This window comes from Ailuropoda melanoleuca, chromosome 19 (assembly GCF_002007445.2).
Source record: "Ailuropoda melanoleuca isolate Jingjing chromosome 19, ASM200744v2, whole genome shotgun sequence".
NCBI lineage: Eukaryota > Metazoa > Chordata > Mammalia > Carnivora > Ursidae > Ailuropoda > Ailuropoda melanoleuca.
The window spans coordinates 10,678,626-10,700,753 of record NC_048236.1 but is presented as its reverse complement, the minus strand read 5'-3'; the positions used below and the strand labels follow the sequence as shown (position 1 = coordinate 10,700,753).

At 42.9% G+C, this 22,128-nt stretch overlaps 1 protein-coding gene across 3 annotated transcripts in view; it reads left to right on the top strand.

The window, feature by feature from the left end:
- Nucleotides 1-22,128, top strand: part of CILK1 (ciliogenesis associated kinase 1) — a 56,519-nt gene that overhangs the window by 3,543 nt on the left and 30,848 nt on the right. For 2 of the 3 annotated variants that reach the window (XM_011229565.3, XM_034647938.1), the window contains exons 2-3: nt 16,526-16,798; nt 20,158-20,212. In XM_011229565.3, coding sequence (XP_011227867.2) covers nt 16,698-16,798; nt 20,158-20,212 — 156 coding nt within the window. In that variant the 5' untranslated portion in view covers nt 16,526-16,697. Of the gene's footprint in view, nt 1-6,008; nt 6,086-16,525; nt 16,799-20,157; nt 20,213-22,128 lie in introns of all 3 variants that reach the window. The other variant, XM_034647937.1, reaches the window with a different exon arrangement.

Below are 22,128 nucleotides of genomic sequence, written 5' to 3'. Positions count from 1 at the left end.
TATCCCGAAAGAGCTCTAATGTTATTATCAGTGTACACATGTATTCTGGAAAGTGACCTCGTAAAAGCAATTTGGTAAAGCAAGTCATTTTGTGGGGCAAATTGCATTACAATGCTAATTATGGCAGGAAGAAATCAGAGATGTCTTTATTTGCAGGCAAAGAAGTAAAAGAAGCAGCCCAGGTCTTCTCAAGATGGTAAAGAAAGCTGCTGTGGACGCTCACACTCACCCTCTCTGCTCCTAGTGAGGTGCTGTGGGATGTTAGGAAAATACTGCTGTTCCGCCGATCTAGGGAAATACTTAATCCAAGTGGAAAGCTTCCATTCCTGATTTCCTTGCAAGGAAACTGAAGTGTCCTTGCACAGTGAGTCAGTGCCTGACTCACGGTGCTTTGAAAGTTGAAACCTTCATAGAAAGAGTGCTTGTGGTCAGGCTTACCTGTGCAAGGGAGCTGAAACCCTGTACGTGTGGACTTGTGAATTTGTCTCCGAGTTTGAAGCTAGTACATCCTCTGCCCCTTCTTTTTAATATGTGGTTCAGGATTAACAATATATTTACATACTTTAAAAAGACTATTAGAACACTTCTTACATTCACATATTTAAAAATATGCTTCTCTGAAGATAACAAAGATTCTATTCATATTAATTGGGTCTCTAGGTCTCATCCGTAGAGTGAAGGTATTGGATCATTATTAAAGTCCCTTATAGGAAAAAAAAAAATCTAATTCTGTAGTCTAAAGTTTCCTCACCCTTATGCTATATCCACATTGAATTTAGGTCCTGTTGAACTTAGTTAGCGTTCAATCTATACTGATTAGTATTGGGTTATATATTATCCTACCTTAAATTTTTCCAGAATTTTTTTTAAGGTTTTATTTATTTATTTGACAGAGAGAGGCAGCGAGAGAGGGCACACAAGCAAGGGGAGTGTGAGAGGGAGAAGCAGGCTTCCCGCCGAGCAGGGAGCCCGATGCGGGGCTCGATCCCAGGACCCCAGGATCATGACCCGAGCCGAAGGCAGACGCTTAACTGCTGAGCCACCCAGGCGCCCCCTGAATTTTAAGTTTGTTGTCTTAACTCAATTTTTTAAAATGGGAGGGCCCCAATAGTGCCTTGCATTTCCTTTGGTACTTTTTCCACCTTGCCCAGAGCTGTTAGTAGCCGCTTGATAAATGTACAGTGATGGCCAAGAACTTGTGAGAGCCCCATATTTGTGAGAAACGTCAAGGTGAGTCATGATTTACCTTCCTGTAGCTGTGATATGACCTGTGATAAAGTGCTGATAACAAGTGACTGCCCTCCTGGTTACTATGGAAGGTAATGTCCCAGAGCCAAAGGTCAAGTATTACGTGTAACGTCCAACTACATATTTGACAATATCATGAAAGTTACTGTCTGCATGAACTTGTAGTTTCCAGAAGATGGTAATTAATGGTGTTGGCTTCTTGGATGCTGCCTTTGCTCTGAAAGTAAATGTATTAAAGAGTGATTTAACTCAGACAAGACCAAGTGAGAAAAAAGATACATATTCCTGCATATTATCTTAGCTATTAAAAAACAAATGTTTTCGTATATTTGTGTAAAAATTCATAGAAGGACTCATAATTTTTGTGCCCTGGGCCCCCACATAATCGTCCCGTCTTGCAAAGAAGGGAGGTACAAGGGGATGGGTTGGCAGTAGGACTGCGGTTGGTGGTACAGGAGAGTCAGCAGTAGTGAAAATTACCCTTTACAGACCCATAATATGCTCCTTCATTAATTTATTCATCAACACACATTTATTGTGAGCAGCTGTCTGTGCCAACTGCGTGCCAGGTCCATGTGTAGGTGCTGGGAAGAGAGTTATGAACTTAATAAAAATTCTGCCCTCAAGGCATTTATCTTCTCGGGAGAAACACACTTTGTATAACCCCATAACCCCTAGAACCCCAGTGTACAGAAGGCTTATATGGAGAGGGCCAAAATGTTTGTTTATATGCAGATTTCCTCTGTTTCAGGGGTAGACAAATTGTGCTTTGTAGGCATATTCTGCCTGCTGCCTGTTTTTTTAAATAGACTGTGTGGGAACACAGCTCATTCATTTCTGTACGGTCTCCGTGCTTTGGTGCTGCACTGGCGGAGTTAAGTACTTGTGACAGAGACATAGCCCTCAACGCCTAAGATATTTACTAGCCCTTCACAGCAAACGCTTGCTGACCTCTGCCCTATTTTATTGCTTATAGTAAGCCTTTCCCTCTTCAGTGTGTGTTGCTGACTTGTTGTGTATGCTAGTGAAGGACCTTGCATTGAGTGAGATGAGCTCCGAGTTTAAGATTTTCACAGCCCTTGAGATATATGGTATGTTCTCGTGCACCCCCCCCATCTCCACCTCAGCCTGCCCTGCCCCTCCTTCAACCACAGGGCGGTACTCAGGCAGGCCGGGGGGCCTGACTGTTGCCACCCTCGACAGCCTTCATTGGTAAGCGTGGGGGGACTGTCCCTGAGCTCATCCACACTTTCACACAAGTCAGTGTACGTTTTCTTCCTCTCGCTCTTCTGCGTTTCATGCTGACTGCAGCTCCTCCCAGGCCCCATGAGCCCCCTATAGTGATGTGCCCTCGTTTAGAAATAATCTACAAGTGGCTGAAGGCTTTTTTTGGTTCAGGACAGGAGCACCCTTTGGTACAGTAGAAGCAATGGGACGTCATGGATCCTTCTCGTGGTATTAAGGACCCTGGTGCATGAGGTGTTCTTTGCTCAGAAGTAGGGTGGAAGGAGGAGAGGGAGAGAGAGCCATGGCATGGCACCTGGGGAACAGCAGAGGCACACCAACTAGCTAGTTTTCTTCTCCCCTCACTCCAGTTGCTGCAATAGCTAAAAGCATCTTGAATGCACGCCTTTGCTGAGGTAAAAGCAAAGTAAATTCCAAGTAAAGAAGATTCCTGTGGCCTTCTAGCTTTGAGCTGCTGTCCCCAGTGCAGAAAAAAAGTGCTAATCCAAGAGGCAAAGTACTTGGAAGACATTTTTGCTGAAATGAATATGGGCAGAAAGATTAGGCCCCAGAGAGAAAAATATAAACACAGATGTGCTATTTTTAGTACCCTTTTAAAATAAATTAACAGGATTAATTTAACTCTTGTAAAGTTATGACACGTTTGGACCCAGAATACGATTCTTCGTTACCTGCAGGATAAGGTAAAATGGAACTCTGAAGTGCCATGAGAAGGGCCGTTTAATGATTTGGCACATATTTCAGCTTTCCTATGAGGACAGATGAGTTTCAGTGTAACACAATTAAGGCTGCGGGAGAAAAGCTGCTCAGAAGGGGCTGAATTTAGCAGGGCCAGTGAACCACAATTCCCAGACAAGACCAAATTTGTGTACAGTTTTCTGTGTTCTCTCTTAAAAAATTAGTAACTGTGACATTTATTCAGTGACGGTCCAAGTTTCAGACTGACGAACGGACTTCCATTGTCCCTGCCTCCAGCCTGTTTTGCAGGCTGTGAATGAGCAGGGTAGCCGGTGTGAGCTGGTGGCCAGGAGCAGATGTTCTTGGCCTCTGCTGAGGACTGAAGCTGAAGGGAGGGAATTGGGGCGGATCGCAGGAAGGTTTTCCCCAATGTCACCTAGCCGGAGAAACCATGACATTTGTTTCAAAGATTTGCCGGAACTCTGCAGGCAAAAGAAAGCTGTATGTCTGTGTTCGTTGAGGACAGCCTTGCCCAAAGGCCAAAGGCCTGAGCTGATCATGTTGAAGAGGACTTTCTGTGATTCCCTGAGATGCAGTAGTTCTGGTGTTAGGGTGGGAGGGCCCCGGCGGCCTGCCTGCGTCAGCCTTTCTATGGCATTTACTATTCTTCCATTTTAGAATTTCAGAGCATTTCAGATCAGGTCAAACAATTTGGTGATCGTTACGTTGCATGTGAGGAAATAGCTCTATGTTGGGATATACTTACCAAGGGTGGTACGGGAAATAAAGAGCAAAGACTAAATTCAAATCTTGACCATGGGAACAATGAGTTCCTACAGTGTGCAAGTGGAATGTGAGGTGCAAGGGCACAGAGATGAAGGAAGCACAGTGAGTGTCCTGCCAATGCTGAGGGCAGGCCTGCGTGTCACTGACCCCAGGGAAGGGCTGGCAGTGAGGTGGGGACAGGGTGCTATGGTGGCTGGGGGAGAGAGCTGTTAGCTGGCCTCTTGTGGGACGGGAGGCTCTTGAGGTGATGTTTGAGCTGAACTAAGGGAAGAGAAGGAGTAGATTCTGATCTGGGGGCCTGGCTGAGTCAGCGGGGCACTGTCCCCTGTAACAGAGAGATGTGTAGCGTACAGGGTCGCTCTGGGCTACTACCTTCTCTTTGCTAGCTTTTGTGCATGTGACGGGGAAAGTGGAAACACTGGTCCATTTTTTTTTTTTTAGACAACACTTACTTGAGTCCTGACACAGAGTCCCAGGGCCACAGATCATTAGAGCGGGAAACCACCTCACTTCATCAAGTCCAATGTCCCGATTGCACAGAAAGTAAACCCAAGGACCAAGAGGTACTCCGAGTCACAGGGGTTGGTGCCTATGGTCCTACCCATGTGGTCTGGACGAGACCGAGCAAATCCTGAGAGGACCGATTTAAGTGATCAAACTGCTATCTTACAAATGATGTATATTTTACATCCCAATCTCTCTATATACTCTGTTATGTATCCTATAAAGGAAAACCAAGAAATTGGACCCAGAACATATTGGGCCTGCATCAAGTAGCATCATGGGAAAAAGACTTCTGTTTAATGTTCATCAAAAGACGGGATGTGTTACCAAAAAATGGGTGTGTCAAGAGCATCTCAGTTTTTGCCAGAATAATGGTTTGGGACCATCTACACTATGTGACAGAGTCACAGAAAAACTTTACTGTTTGAGTTAAAAAGAGCTTCTTTAAAAAGAGCACTAAATGATCCCAACAATAGTCTTTGCCCAAGAGTCTTTCCATCCTGGGTGGGTCCCTTGATAAAGGCAAAGGCTGACACCTCATACCCAGTATTAAAAACCCAAGGAGGGGGCTCCTAGCCGGCTTAGTGAGTGGGACATCTGACTCTTGATCTTGGGGTCTTGAGTTCAAGTCCCAGGTTTGGTGTACAAATTACTTTAAAAAAAAAATAAGTTCAAAAAAATAATAATATAAAAATAAAAACTTTTCCTTTAAAAAAAAAACCACACAAAAATCAAGGAATGGTGATTGTTCCACAGGACAGGTGAAGGCATTCAAACAACTGCATCATTTGCTATTTAAAAGCAGTCAACAAGCCTGTGAGATCAGTCTATGTGACGATGCATTTGAGTTGAAACTGGGACCCAGTCCCTCTTTGTCTGCATTCACTTTGCCTCCATTGTAGACAGTCGGTGCTGGGGAGGTCCCTGCTGGGTTCCCTGATGTTTTATTACAGAACGAGGCCAACTAGAACATGGCCACATCACTGGTTTCCATATTTGGACTTTGAGCTACAAAGTACTTCCAGTTCCTCTCGTTCTCAAATCCTCAAAAGGTTTCATGATCTTTGGATCTTTTGCAACCTTTCTTTTGAGTTGGGTGCAGTCAGCCTGGGTTCCTATCTCAGTTCTATCACCTATTAGTTATATAACCTTGGGCAAGCCACTTGTGTCTCAGTTTCCTTATCTAGAAAATTGGGGGGAGGCGGGTTGGTGATCACAGTACCATGGACAAGTTCCTTGTGCCTCAGTTTCCTTATCTGTAAGATAGGGATAGTAATAGTGCCTACTGGTGGAGTATTGAGAATTGAATAAATTAATATATGCAAAGCACTTGTAATAGTACTGTACACATACCAAGTATTTAAATTATCATCATCACTTTCCTTTGGGCTTATTTGATGTATTTGGAGGCTAAGTGTGGATTAATTCTGGTGAGTGCTTTATCCAAGTTAATTCTTGGAATCAGAGCAGTATTTAGAGTACTGCCCATCATCTGGTTAGCTAATTCCCAAGAAAGGATGGGCTGCTGAATTCCGTTCCCTTCTCAGGCAGTCTGTACCACGAGCTGCGAATTCAAATGCTGTCGGAGGCAGAGGAAGAAATACAGAAGATTCAGAGAAGCTGGGTATGTGCTTGTGAAACAGTAAAGGAATTGCTCTTCTCTTTAAAAAACAAAACAAAACAAAACAAAAAAACAGAACAATTTTTTCTTCTCCAGTTTTTCTCCAAACAGGAGCGGTTTTTCAGGCGGTCTTTTACTTTGTCACTTTTGATGGAGGTCCAGGAACAGAGAAATATTTTTCTTTCAGTAAAACAAGTGGTGTGAAGGTACAAAAATAAATGACAACTAAAAATATTGGCAACATTGGATACCATATGGTATCCATTTTAGGGACAACAGGCAGGATGGGGACCGTGATGAGCCTGGAGACCCTTGCTCATTCTAAAAGGATGGTGACGTTTCTCTGGCTTTTTATTACCATCGAAGGCTAAGGAGCTCATGTTACTAGGTCTTCGGTTTTTCCAGAGAAGCCCCAAATCTCATTTTTATATGAGAGTCCCTATTTTTAAATATAGACTCAAAGCACACCTCTGAATTCAGTTCTCAGGCTGCTGGTTTGCTACCCCTGGTCCTCACTGTGTGGGATCTCCATATGCTAATGTCATATATTCAGGGTTTCAGCCAGAATTGTGAAGTCTTGTCCACTGTGCAAAATTAGAAATCCTCTCTGTCTTTCAGAGAGGAATCCCCTTGTTCATTGGGCAAGTAAGCACAGACTTCTGATAACATTCCTAAAACACTCAGCTTTGAGTGAATGAAAAGCATCGCTCCGTGATTCAGCTGATTGAAAGTCTTTGGGACTTACGTTGGAGAGTAGTAGGCTAAATAATATCCCCCAAAGATATCAGGTCCCCGGAACCTATGAATGTTACCTCGTATGGCAAAATAGACTGCAGATGTGATTTGGGGTTTAAGGGATTTGAGGTGAGGAGAGTACCCTCGATTATCTGTGTGGGCCCTAAATGCAAATACAAGTTCTTATAAGAGAGAAGCAGAGGGAGATTTGACACCACCCGGAAGAAAGGCCATGGGACCCCAGAGGCAGACACTGCAGTGATGTGGCCAGGGCCAGGGAATGCCAGCAGCCACCAGAAGCTGGAAGAGACAAGGAAGGGATTTCCCCCTAGAGCCTCTGAAGGAAGCGCCCACACCTTGATCTCAGCCCATTGAGAAGCCCTGTATTGGACTCTGACCTCCAGAATTGTAAGAGAATAAATTTCTGTTGCCTGAAGCCACCAGGTTTATGGTAGTTTGTTACAGCAGCCTTGGGAAACTACTATAGCAGGTAAGGAAAACTTTTTATATGGGTAAATGGCATGTCCTCAGCAAGAGAAATTAGCTATTATTTAGAGATAGGTGGCCCAAAAGCCTAGAGATTCCTAGCCAGTGGTTCACAAAGTGACTTCTCTTTACTTGGGCACCCATCGTATCCTCATGGTCTCCACCCCTCCCAGGAACCTACCTCACCTGCCGGGTCTCCTGGTCATTGTATATGTTCCACCTCCCTAGCTAGATGTGAAGGTCCTAGAGGCCAGGTCCACCTCCTTCAGCTCTTCGGATCTTGTGTCTCAGAACTGAGCATAGTGCCTTGTGCATAATTTTTCACTTGTGTGATATGTTGTGGATACTTCAATTTTTTGAGCATAGTTCAGATATTCCTGTATATCTGAAATAAATATTCATATAATTTTTTAAAAGATTTATTTATTTATTTGAGAGAGAAAGAGGAGGAGTTGGGGGGGAGGGCAGAGGGAGAGGGAGGGACAGTCTTAAGCAGACTCTGTGCTGAGTGTGGAGCCCAATGTGGGGCTCGATACCGGGACCCTGAGATCATGACCTGAGCCAAAACCAAGACTGCGCCACCCAGGTGCCCTTAAATATTTGTATACTTCTATAAATATATATATATTTCACATATTTCTGTATTGTGCAACATGAATGTGGGTATACCGCACAACCATGGAAAAGACTACTTTGCTTTTTACCAAATTGTAATAATTGTAAAATTTTACCAATTGTAAAGAACCCAAAAGTAGAAACTGTCTTCTGTTTATGTACTGAGATCTCAATAGAATGACTTACAGACACAGTGTTGTGGAGAGGAGCTGACAAGAGGGGCTTGAGAGGAACCAGAATGATACGACTGGTTTGTTTTTATGCTGAGTTGAGACTTGAGTTAGCTACAGTTAAGAGCCTAGTTTAGCTTAGTGGCTTTTGTTCTAAACGAGCATTCCAAAACAGTGAGTTAATAAAATACCCTGCAGTACCCAACTTTTTATTTCACATATGCATTTTACACATTTGATGTTTGCTTTTTTTAAAGAACTGACTCTGTAGATGTAAATGTCTCTCAAGCATCAAAGAGGAGTGTAGTACAAATAGTCATTAGTATGCTGAAACTGCTTTCTTCTTAAAACTCAGACTGAGAGTTCTATGATTTCCTTGGTTGCCTTTAACTTAAACTCCCTTGTTCCGTGTGGTAAGTTTTACTATCAGCAGCACATAGACTGGGTCCCACGTGGGCATCAGAGCAGTCTTGTCTGTTGGGCCATTTTCAGAGGATCTGCAGAATCTGGGTTTAGGTGCCATCTGTAGAGTCCTTGTCTGGGAAGACCATCTGCCTACCATGGAGGGACCTTCAAGGCCCAAGAGAAGGTGGGTTTGGATAAATCTTGGGGAGAAGGAAGCCCAGTCCCAGTTGGCTAGTTGTCTAGGCAACCCTGAGTGACACCCGGGGCCATTTTGGACACTCATCCTTGTTTCACCCAAGATTTGTAGTCATTTTTTTTTCCGAAATGGAAGCAGATCATGGATGGAAAATGAACCTTAGGCTAACAGAATTACCTTCTAATTTTTCTCCACCTATATTCCTCTTTCAGTCTTCAAAACCATGCTAGCTACAGAAGTTCAATCGATTGATAGATTGAGCTATCATCTCCTATATAGATAGAATTTTGTATTTTATCTCTTAAATCAGAGTAGCCTTAGTCTACTGTATCCAGAATGCTTTCAGCCATACTCAATGGAATATCTAACATTGGCTTCAGGAACAAAGACCTTTAGTTAGATCATATAACGACAAATCTAAGGCTAGTATTTTCAGAGATCGTGCAGCAGCCCAACGTGATCATCACAGACTCATACTCTTTCTTTCGTTTTATCCATTCTCTGCAGACAGGATTCTCATGGTTAGAGTTGATGTCTCATAGTCACTAAAAGGCTGTCTCAGCCCTAATTACGACAGTTTTATGCAACCATGTTTAAGGCAGAAACATAGAGCAACCTCTTTGTCAGCTGTATTTATCAGGGAGGAGAGTCCTTCTCAGAAGCCTTTCTTTTTCCCTTCCCAGCTCACTTTCCTTTCCATCTTACGAGTGAGAGCCATAGACCCATTCCCACATAGATTTCAATGGCAAGTGGAAATGCTTTGCTTGGCATAGACTGATCAGAGTTCATGCCCTGGGGCTGTGGGAGGTGGCTGCCATCCCTGATTATGTTGGATCCTGAATAAAATCAGGGTTTTGAAAATTAAGCAAGAAGGGCAGCGCTGCTATTGGGTGGATCAGCAAAAGCATCCGCTGCCTCTCCCTTCTTTTTTCTAGTGCATTGTCCATTGCCCTGTTGTTTTCCCGGAGCAGCAGTGAGGTTTTGTTCAGTTTCAGATTATGACATGAGTCATCATATTTGGGCCACCACAAAAATGGCGAACAACTGAAAATGCTGATCTCAAATGTATTTAACCACTTCCTGCTGGGATGTGCTCAGAACTGACCGTGGGTGGACCGATGCTTCTTATGTAATGCTAATTTGAATAATACCACTGCATTTTTTGAGTATGGGAAATAATTCACTAGAATAGGGACCAGTAGGCTCAGACAGTGGTCAGGGTCCTGCTCTCTGGATCCAGACATGGTACAACTAATCCTTCTTTCTTACGCCCCTCTGTACACTTGAAACAATGATCGTGGCTCCCCAATTCTCTTTTACTTCAAGTATTTTTTCTTCAGCTACTTTTATTTAGGCCCTTTGTTATGTTCTTTAATGTCTCTCTTGAAGTTTGTCACCCAAAGTTGAAATGACCAGAGTTGTGCAATGTATCAACCTTGTCTGAATGCTGTGCTCCTAATAAGAGCTCCAATAATGCATTATCTTTGGAAAAAATAAACGTTAGAACTACTTGTACTGTCTCCTGAGCATCTGAGCATCTCCAATGAGAGGTTTTGTACATACGTCAAATCCTACACCTTAGAAAGCAGAACCCATCATCTCCGCACCTTGTCCAAGTCACATGTACACACATTCCATATTCTGAACCTGTGTCTCCCGTATCAGAGAGTCATCCCATCCAGGTCCTTTGTTCAGGCCTTCAACACGTATCATGTGGACTCCTGCCAACGCTCCAAACTCGTCTCTCTGCCTCTAGTCTGTCTATCCTAACATCTGTGTGGTCTCCAAAGCAATCTTCCTCCTGCCATTTCTCTACTTAAAAGCCCTGGAGAGCTCCTGTCTGCAAGGTAAGACCAAACTCCTCCATGACAAATATAACCCCTTCTCAACTGGGCCCCACCCTGACTTTCTAGGCATTTCCTGCCATTTCCTTACTGCCCTAATGGTCTTTATGCCTTAGCCCCATACTTCACAGCCTGGTTGCACATTAGAGTCACCTGGAAAGCTTTCTTAACTACTGAAACTCATTTCCCCACCCCTGACCTGACCCTTAGAGGTGAGGCCTGGGCATCAGTATTTGTTAAAAGGGGATTCTAATGTTCAGCCAGGGATAGAACCACTGGGCATTGGCCGTCTCATGAACACACCAAGGTCCTGTACCACCAATCTTTTGCACATAGTTTCCTCCATCTATAATTCCTTTCTCTCCCTTTTCTGTATAATAAAACCTTGCTCATTCTTCAGAACCTCAGTACTGCTTCTTCTCTGAAGGATTGTCAGATCCCTCCCTCCACCCAAGAGTCGGTTGCTCTCTCTACCATATTCTCATAGTACTTTCTGCATTTTTCGTGATCGTGTCAGTTGTGAGTTATTTAAGGAAGGACCCTTACCTAATTCATAGCGTGCCCCAAAAGCTTTGCATGATACTTAGCATCTCAGTAAAGGTTCAATAAAATTGTACGCTCTCAACCTGACATCAGTGCCCAAAGAGACACCAGTCGATCCATTGTACAATCACTATGTAATCACCTGAAATAATGTAAGATTAAAAAGCAGCTATCATGGCATGGTGAGAGTCCAATGCTGCTAGAGTAATTGAATTTTGTGCTATGATAATATGACAGACTGTAACAAGGAGAAGTTGTGAGGGTGACAGTGTGTTAAATGAATGACTCACTGTACCTTGACTTCACTAAAGTTCCTAATTCTTTCACAAATGGCTTTCTCAATGATAATCTAGCAGCGTTGTCCCAATTACACAATTTAATTGGATGAGGAAGTAGTGGGCTATTACCTACCAAAGAAAGGCTTCTAGGATTAATAATTTATAGATATGAATCAGTAATATAATGCCATTGCAAAAAAAAAAGTGGGGGAGAGCCCATATGCTACTGGAATGTACATCATTATTAAGGTTGGTCACCACAGCTCATCACAGGGATGGAGATGTTTGTGAGGATTCAGAGATGAATGCCAAAGATAATTAAAGGAGTGGGAAAAGGTCCTATGAGGAAAGGTTGCATAATTAAAGCAGAAGGCTGAGAGACACACATGTGATTACTAATTTCATGTACAAACACATTTTTGTGGGATAGTTTCTTTATATCTGAAAAAAAAAAACGAAGCATGAAGAAATTAGCTTAAATTAGAACAGGCAAGTTTTAGTTGAACATTAAGAAAAATATTCTAATCAGCTGGATTACAAAATGCGAATCTGATCATGTTATTCTTAAGTTAAAAAAACAAAAGCAAAAAACCTTGGGGCACCTGGGTGGCTCAGTTGATTAAGCATCTGCCTTTGGCTCAGGTCATGGTCTTGGGGTCCTGGGATCAAGCCCTGCGTCGGCCTCTCTGCTCAGTAGGAAGCCTGCTTCTCCCTCTCCCTCTGTCCCTCCCCCTGCTTGTGCTCTCTCTCTCTCTGCCAAATAAATAAATAAAATCTTGTAAAATAAAAAATAGAGATGGAGGTAAATATGAAAAAGAAGAAAAAGGGAAAACAAACGCAGAGTCAAAAATTGTTTATGTTGTGGTTCAAGTACTTCTGTGTTGTGTTGAGACGCAGCCATGATGTATGACAGTGTTGTTGTTGTTGTTGTTTTAAAGATTTTATTTATTTATTTGACAGAGAGAGAGACAGCAAGAGAGGGAACATAAGCAGGGGGAGTGGGGGAGGGAGAAGCAGGCTTCCCCGTGAGCAGGGAGCCCGATGTGGGGCTCGATCCCAGAACGCTGGGATCATGACCTGAGCCGAAGGCATACACTTAACGACTGTGCCACCCAGGCACCCCAATAGTGTTCTAATATTAAGTTTTATTGAATAAATCTACACTTGTGTGTCTTAAGCTGAAATAAAATGTTTGCAATATGTATCTTCTTAAAGATTCACTTGCTCTACCATTCTGAGGAGAACTTTCTAAACTTCTAATGTAGAATAATTTCAAACATACAGAAAACTTGCAACACTAATACAAAGAATACCCATATACCTTTACGCAAGTTCACCTATTGTTAACATTTTACCCCATTTGTTCCCTCTCTCTCTACACTCACACCATTCCCCCCGCCAACACACATACACAATATTTTTCTTCTACCCAGTTGAGAATAAATTGCATACATCATGCTCCTTTACTTATAAATCCTTCAGGGTATATTTTCTAAAAATAAGACTATGTTCTTCCACAGAACCACAGGACAGATATCAACTTCAGTAAATTTAATACAGATGCAATACTTTTACCTAATCTACCGTATATATTCCAATACTTTTCATTGGCCCAGTGATGTCCTTTGTAGTACTTTCGTCTCCTTTGGTACAGGACCCAGTCAAAGCCTATGTTTTTCAAAATGGCAGCTAAGGCCCTCCACAAACACAACTCTGGGGTTCTCTCTCTCCAGTTGTAATCTCCCCACCTCTCCCTCCCTCCCAGGTCGATGTCTTTGTTTCTGCTCCTTGGACTGCTAGAATGCCTTACCTTACAAAACACCTACTTTTCTTGTTCTCTCAAGCTCCATCTTTTGTGAAGACTTTGCTTCTGCCCATCCTCAGCCCGGATGGAATTGACCCAGCTGTGTAAGCCAGGGAACTTTCCCTTTAACCTCACGCATGTCCTATACCTGAAACCTAAGCATACTTGAAATATCTCAGTGCATATTCATGAGTACATATCTGGGCCTACCCACCACCCTCATCCCCCTGCCACGAGACTCTAAGATCTTAGAAAAAAGGAACAATATTTTATATTCTTTCTGACCCCAGGCTTGAACATAGGGTCTGTCACATAGGAGGTGTTTTATAAGTAGTTGTTAATCAGCAGTAGAATATATCACTGTGAAGGGCTGCTGTAGGAACTTGCAGGGAGTTTGATCCTGTCATGCTTCAAGAGGAAGGAAAGTGCCCCTTTAATCAGGGGCCTTAAAATGGCTCTGGGGGAGGGGAATGAGTTCAGGGTGGGGGAGTTTGGTCTCTGAAAGCTCTCCAGTTATATCATAGAGTGTGGTGAAATCAGGCATAAGTTTTACATTTAAAGCTTCCCAAAGACCCACACAACCTTTGCAAGAGCATAGGCTGGACTTTTTTTCCACCACCTCCCCTCTGGCAGCCACAGTTCTTTATATTTAAGAGTCTGTTTTTTGGTCTCTTTTTGTTTCTTTTTGTTTCTTAAATTCCACATATGAGTGAAATTGTATGGTATTTGTCTTTCTCTGACTGACTTACTTCACTTAGCATTATACTCTCTGGGTCCATCCCATGTTGTTGCAAATGGCAAGATTTCATTCTTTCTGGTGGCTGAGGAATAGTCCATTGTGTATATAAAGCACATCTTCATCCATCCATCTATCAATGGACACTTGGGCTGCTTCCCTATGTTGGCTATTCTAAATAATGCTGCAATAAATATAAGGGTGCATATATGTTTTTGAATTCATGCTTTTGTTTTCTTTGGGGGAATTATTGGATCCGATAGTAATTCTATTTTAATTTTTTGAGGAACCTCCATGCCATTTTCCACTGTGGCTGCACCAGTTTACATTCCTGCCAACAGTGCATGAGTGTTCCTTTTTCTCCACATCTTTGCCAACACTTGTTGTTTCTTGTGTTTTTTTATGTTAGCCATTCTGAAAGGTGTGAGGTGGTATCTTGGTGGTGGTTTTGATTTTCGTTTCCCTGATGATGAGTGATGTCGAGCATCTTTTCATGTATCTGTTGGCCACCTGTATGTCTTCTTCAGAAAAACATCTGTTCAGGTTCGCTGCCCAGTTTTAGTTTCTTTAGTATTGAGTTGTATACGTTCTTTATATATTTTGGATATTAACCCCTTATCAGATACATCATTTGCAGTTACTTCTCCCATTTAGTAGGTTATGACTGGATTTATTTTTTAAGATTTTATTTTTAAAAAAATTTTAATGTAATCTCTACCCCCAATGTAGGGCTCAAACTTACAACTCTAAGATCAAGAGTCACATGCCCTACTGACTGAGCCAACCAGGTGCCCCTGGATTTATTTTTTTAATTCCAAACTAATTTTAGACTTCCAGAAGAGTTACAGAAAACCATAGAGAGAATTCCTAGAAATCCAGCTTCACCTGATATTAATAAGTTCTATAACCATAGAACAATGGTCAAAACCAGGAAATTAGCATTGGTACAGTGCTATTAACTAAACTACAGATCTGATTCAGATTTCACCAACTTTTCCACTAATGTCTTTTTTCTGTTCCAGCGTCCTATTCAGGATCCCACATGCACTTATCTGTCACGTCTCTTAAATGCCTCCAGTCTGTGACAGTTCCTCAGCCTGTCCTTGCCTTTTATGATCTTGACACTTTTAAAGACTATTGGTCATTTGTTTGTAGAATGTCTCTCATTTTGGGTTAGTCTGAAGTTTTCTTATGAATAGATTGAGGTTCTGCATTTTTTATAAGAATACCACGGAACAGATGTCCCCTTCTGAGAGCATCATATCCAGGGTTCATGATGTCATAAGTTTTATTAATGGTGACATTGAATTTGATCACTTGGGTAAGGAAGTGTCTGCTTGATTTTTCCCTATAGAGTTACCATCTTTCTCTTTGACATTAATAAGTATCTTAGAGATACTTTGAAACTATGTAAATATCCTGTTTCCCCTCAACCTTTTATCCACTCATACTTGCATCCATCAGTGGCTGTTGTCTGCAACAAATCTTACTGTGGTATTTGCCTAACAGTTTTTATTTCCCTCTTTCCTTCTACATTTATTGATTGGAATTCTTCTGGAAGGAGAACCTGCATGGACTGGATTTAGATGCAGAATGTCACATACTTCTAATCAGTGTTTTCTCATCTTTTGATTTTTCAGATAGTTTGACAGCCGTATTTTCCTCAGGGTGCCTGGTCAATTCAGTTGGTAGAGCATGTGACAACTCTTGATGTCAGGGTTGTGAGTTCAAGCTCCATGTTGGGTGTAGAGCTTATATTAAAAAAACAAAATAAGCAAAAAAACTTTTTTTTTATTTTAGCATTTTTATTTTATTAATGTCTACATAAAAGCATTTTAATCACTTAACATTATTACTATATTTTCTTTATTATAGGCAGATTAAATGACTCAGTTTTATAAATTGCAAAACCAATGATTTGTTATTAAAGAAAACACAACTGAATGACTTTTAAAAGGGCACACCCTACTTACAGACCTTAAGAAATTAGTCGTTCTTTGTTTAGCTTCTGTATGTCTAGTAGTAAAAATAATACTGTTGATGCCTAGCCACAAATAGTTCGTGGAGCACATGTAAATTCCGTATTGGGAGAACTTTAATTTTAACATCTCTTGGCTTTGTTACATTGTAAATCATAGCAGAATTACACAGAGCTCAGTATATTTAGTACAGACTTTTGTGGCTTGGCAATTTTTGTCGATGGTAGTTTTCATGCAGTGTTTGCCCACAGTGGCTGGTCAGCAGAAAAGCCCTGAATTGCAACTGATTCATTTCTGAGTCAGTGACAAATTCACTTTCCACGAATGGTATCTCTCATCTTATAAAAATTAAAAAGAGCATTATTTAGGCCAGAGGTTGGCAAACTTCGTCCATAAAGGTCCAGATCATAAATATTTTAGGTTTTGTAAGCCATTTAGTCTTTGTCACAGCTACTGAATTCTGCTCTTGTGTGTGAAAGCATCTGTAGACAATATGTGAGTGGCCATAACCGTGTTCCAGTAAAACTTTATTTATAAGAACTGGTGGCCGGCAGGAGGGGAATCGTTTGCTGACCCCTGATTTAGACAATAAAAATGCACAAACTTAAAATGTACATTAGCAGTTACCCTTGTCTCTCATTTTTCTCTACAGGCAGAAGACTGATCTTTGAAAATATGTATTTGGGAGATAGTCACGTTCTGTTGAATACCTTGTGCTGGTGCTGCCATCGAAAAATCTGGTTACACTCCGGGGAGGCCTGCCGCCTCTGCAGGACTGCACCGCCTCGGCCCTGAGATGAGTGTCCGGCCTGAGCGGGCACACCATGAATAGATACACAACGATCAAGCAACTCGGGGATGGAACCTATGGTTCCGTCCTACTGGGACGAAGCATTGAGTCTGGGGAACTGATTGCCATTAAAAAGTAAGTTTTATTCTTCCACTCACATCAGTTCATCAACTACACATTGTCAGCATCGTTTGAACCCTACCCTCTGGGCTTTTCATCATTGAAAAATTTCTAAAGGGGAGCGGGTGGGAGGCACGGAGGAAAGTTTTAGACGTTGATTTCTGCAGGCTAGGTGATTGTTGGCTCTGGAATGTTCACGGCAGAGGTCTTAAACACATTCCTACTTTGGATTTGCATAGGGCACTAGTACTTTTTCAAAGTATCTTACATTGTGACATAGTAACGAGCAGGTTTAGAAACATTTTATTAGAAAGAAAACTGTATTAGTTATCTGTTGCTGCATAACAACGTACCCCAGGAATTTGTGGTTTAAAACTACACACATTTATTATCTCACAGTTTCTGTGAGTCAGGAGTCTGGGCAGGGCTTAGGTGAGTTCTTTACTTTAGGGTCTCTCCTGAGGCTGCAGTCAAGGTGTTGGCCAGTGCTGGGGTCTTCGCTGAAGGCTGGACTGGGAAAGGATCCACTCCAGGCTCACTCACGTGATTGCAGAAAGCATTCCATACCTCCCTCCCTCATGGTTGCACTGAGGGCCTCACGTCCCTCCTGGCTGGTTGGCTAGAGGCTCTCCTCAGTCCTTTGCCATGTGGGCCTCTCCAAAGAGTAGTTCACAACGTGACACCTTGGTTCAAGACGTGGGGGCCGTGAAGGCCATAAGAGAGGCTTCTACCAAGGTGGAAATCACATCTTTTTGCTTTTGTAAACTAATCACAGAAGTGACCTCCTCTCACATTGCTGTATTCCATTGGTTAGAAGCAAGTTATTGAAGGAGAGGCGTTATCCCAGGCTCTGAATGCTAGAAGGTGGGAGTCTTCAGGGACCATTTTAGGGCCTGCCTACCATACCTATCTATATCTAGTCACTTTCTCAATGTCCCCACTTGGATGCCCTGCAGACATTTCAGACTCATTATATCCCAAACTGAGCTTTTATCCAACATTTTCCCTCTCTTACCCCAAACCTGTTTTTCCTTCGGTGTTCCCTCCCTATCCCTTCAAAACCTTCACGTCCTCCTGACCTCCCTCTGTATGCCCACCTCTGGCTATCTAGACCCTAGATTCTCACTACTATGTATTTACCTGATCCACCTACTTCTCTGTGTTCTCCCTGCGAACCTCCCATTCAACCCATCACCATTTACTACCTCTACCACTAGAATAATCTCTGTAGGGTTCTTGGCTTCCAGTCTACCCCTCTCCATTCCAATCTGAAGGGATTACTTTCGACACATGAATCTAATTGTCTAAAATCATTTGCCCAGACACTGTGTCCCTGCTGCCGTATCTCATCACCTTGTCCCACCTGACTTCAGTGTGCTGTGGTGTATAGTTCCATGCGCACTACCACACCCCCCCCAAAAGCACATGGGGGACTCTCAACCAGGGTACCCTCTACATGGGCTAATAGAAGGCCCCCAGCAGGACTGAGCACCAGTTGCACACCTTGGTGTCAGCTCAGTAATGCACACTTTAGTAGGTTTCTGATGTCTGTGTTCCCAGTTTCCGGGCTCCTTGCCCTGGCTTCCTGGAATCACATCCCAAACAAACTACCTGCATCCAAGTCCTTGCCTCAGGCTCTGCATTCAGAGGAACCCAAACTACAGTATTTTGTAATACCTTCCTATCAATTTTAGGATCAATCCCCCAATTTTTAATGTGACCTACCACTGCTGCATCACTCGGCTGCTCCCTGTTTTCTTCAGTCCTCCTGCCACTACCCCTCCCCCGGCCGACATCTTTCCCCCACTCTGGCTTTTCAGCTTCTTAAACTCCTCAAACCCCTTTCTGCTCCTAATCTTCACATCGATATTCCCTGCCTCCCGCCTCCAGGGGCTAAATTCTTCTGATCCTTCGGGTCTTACCTGAAGGATCACCTCATTCCAGAAGTGCTTCCTGATACCCCCAGACTAAATTAGTCACTTTGGGGTCTGCTCTCACCATGTCCTGTGCCTTTCCTTCCCAGCACTCCACACACAAAGTGATGATTAATTGCCCGCCTTCCTGCTGTGATGTCAGGTCCACGAGGGAGGCCCCTCTCACCGTTGTATCCCAGTGCCTGAGAAAGCCCCTGCCATGCGGGAGGGGCTTAAGAATATTTGGGGCATAAATTCCACCAGCAGACGGTGTGACATTGGGGACAGAGTGTGAAAGTGAGGGAGAGAGTTGGAAGTTGGCCTCTTATTAGCCAGCAGGGAGACCGTGGGCGAAATCACGTGACTTCTCTGTTTATTCATTTCCTCCCTTGTACCATCTATTTCCTGGAGCTGCTGGAAGAGTCCAGTGAGACCACGTGGTTGCCTTGTGATGAAAGATAGAACCTTGAAACTTGGGTTTCTGGTTAGCCCATAAGGTTCTCGTTCTCTCCCCTCAGGCTATAGGCCGGGGTTGGCAAACTCCTTCTGTACCGGGGCACACAGTAAATATTTCAGGCTTTGCAGGCCACATGGTCTCTACCCCAGCACGGTTCTGCGATCATGTAAAAGCAGCCATAGGTCACGTATAAATGAATGAGTGTGTTTGTATTCCAGTACGACTCTTCATGGAAACTGAAATTTGAATTTCATAAAATTATCACACATCATGAGATCTTACTCTTCTTTTGATGTGTTTTCCCCAACTATTTAAAAATACAGACGTCATTCTTAGCTCATGGGCTGCACAGAAAGAGATGGTGGCATAGAGTTGGCCCATGGGCCATAGTTTGCCAACCCCTGCACCAGAGGGTCTAAAACTGTGTTGTCCAGCAGGGTAGCAAGTAACCATAGGGCATTTAAATCTGAATTTTATTAAAAATTAAGTCCCTATGTTACGCTAGCCATATTCCAAGTACTCACTACCCAGATATGTGTAGTCTGGTGGCTACCATACTGGACAGTACAGAGCATTCCCATCTAGAAAGCTCTGTTGGAGAGCCCTAGTCTGGATCAAATAACCCGGAGGGATTTGCCTCCAGGGCAAGGTTAGCCAATTAGCGATGAAGCAAGAGCACAGGAGAGATCTCCTTGCACTGCCCTGCACTGCCTCTGCTGAGAGATTTTGTCATGTAGGATTGATCGCACTGCCAGATTTTAAAATGAATGTTTTGGGTAGTATAATATTTGGTAGAAATCGAAACCAGCTTTAAGCACTATTCATTAGATTCAGAATGAAAACATTTTTTTGTTTTGTTTTGGGTTTGGGGTTTTTTGGGTTTTTTAGTTTTGGAGGGGTTTTGTTTTTCTACCCCCTCCCGAAGAATGAAAACATTTTTAAACAAGAAGGTTTAACCCGTTACTGGGAATAAGCACGCTATTTGTTTCTTTGCTCTCTTCTAGAATGAAAAGAAAGTTCTATTCCTGGGAGGAATGCATGAATCTTCGGGAGGTTAAGGTATTTATTAATACACCAGGGAATAATTTATGTACGGTTGATTAAAATATCTTTATACTTGCTTAGATTTATGGTTGATACAGTTAGTCATTCTGTTTGAATTGTTCCTCTGATGCCAACAAAAGGGGGCAAATAACATTATTACAGGTAATAGCTCAAAGTAGAAGATTGCTCTGCTATTGTATTTGTGAATATAGGTCTTTAAATTTTGATATAGTACTATTAACTACACCACGGATTTATTCTGATCTCACGCATTTCCCATGAACGTCCTTTGCCTTTCCAAGTGTGATGAAATACATACATGAAATTTACCATATTACGAATTTGTAAGTGCTCTCTTCAGTGGTATTAAGTACGCTCATATGGTTGTACTGTCATCACCTCCATCCACCTCCAGAACGCTCTTCATCTTGCACACTTGAAACTCTGAACCCGTTAAACAACAACCCCTGTGACCCCTCTGCCTCCAGCCCTCGGCAACCACCATTCTACTTTCTGTCTCTGTGAATCTGACCACTCCATGTACCTCAGATATGTAGAGTCATACCCTGTTTCTTTTTTGTGCCTGGCTTACTTCACTTGGCATCATGTCTTCAAGGTTCATGTCCTAGCCTGTGTCAGAGTTTCCTTCCTTTTTAAGGCGAAATCCTATTCGTTTGTAACTATATGCCACATTTTGTTGATCCATTCACCCGTTGATGGACACTTGGGTTGCTTTCACCTTTTGGCTGTTGTGAACCTTCCCATTTCTCTAAGCTCTTCCTTTCCACTGGCTCCTTCTCTTCAGTCTCGAAATAAGTATATGTACCCTCCTTGATCAACTGAGCAGGGAGCCCAGTGAGGAACTTAGTCCCAGGACTGGGATTATGACCTGAGCCGAAGGCAAACGCTTAACCGACTAAGCCACCCAGGCGCCCCTCCAGTTCGTTTTCTCAAGCATTTTCTTGCCTGTGGTGTTGGGTGTTGTCCTCTCCCAGGGCTGTGTGACTCTGCTTTTGCCCCACTGTCCTACCTCTTTCTTGCCTTACCAAGTGCTCTGTAGTTCACCCTTTAAATAGTGATGATTTCTCACTTTACATCCTTAGTGGATTTTCTCCTTTGCTCTGAATCTCCTTCCAAGTAATTTCACTTACTTCCTTCACTTCAGTGGTCTCATCAAATCTTTTATCCTTAGTAAGCATTAGACCAGGGGTTGATGAATGGCCACGTCCTGTTTAAGTGTAATTTTGTTGAAACAGTTGCCACTTGTTTACGTATTGTCTATGGCTGATTTCATGCTTTGCTGGCAAAGTTGAGTAGTTGGGGCAGGGACTGTATGACCTAGAAAGCCTAAAATATTTATCCTCTGTCCCTTTAAGAAAAGTTTGCTGACACCTGCTTCCCACATATCCAACTGCTTCGTGGAAATCATTGCCTGAATTTTCTAGAATGTCTGCCTCCCCCAGTGCTCCTGTTTTTTCCCTCTTCTGTTAATAATCATTTACCCATTCACCCAGAAACTGCAGCTCACTGCAGGTGGCCTGTGTGACCTCACTTCGCCACATCTTATCCACCCCGTGTGCTGCCCCCAGAACGATCTCGGCGACATTCAGCTGTTCGCACACTACCTACCATTTCCTGAGACACTACTATGAGCCAGGCAGCACGTGCACTGTCTTATTTCATCCTTACAACTACCCCATGAGGAAACTGTTAGGACCTTGGGTTTGCTGCTGAGAACAGCCAAGACCCAGAGACTCAGTCACTTGCTTGAGGTAAATACAATTCTAAGCCTCAAAGCTTGGTTTCAGACCCACGTTTGTCCGGCTTCAATGGCATATACACCTGGCATCTGACCAGTGTCTTGCCTGCCCACTTCCCCCATCAGAATCTTTTGGATGCGCTTCCTTCAGAACCAAACTGGGGCAGTTCTC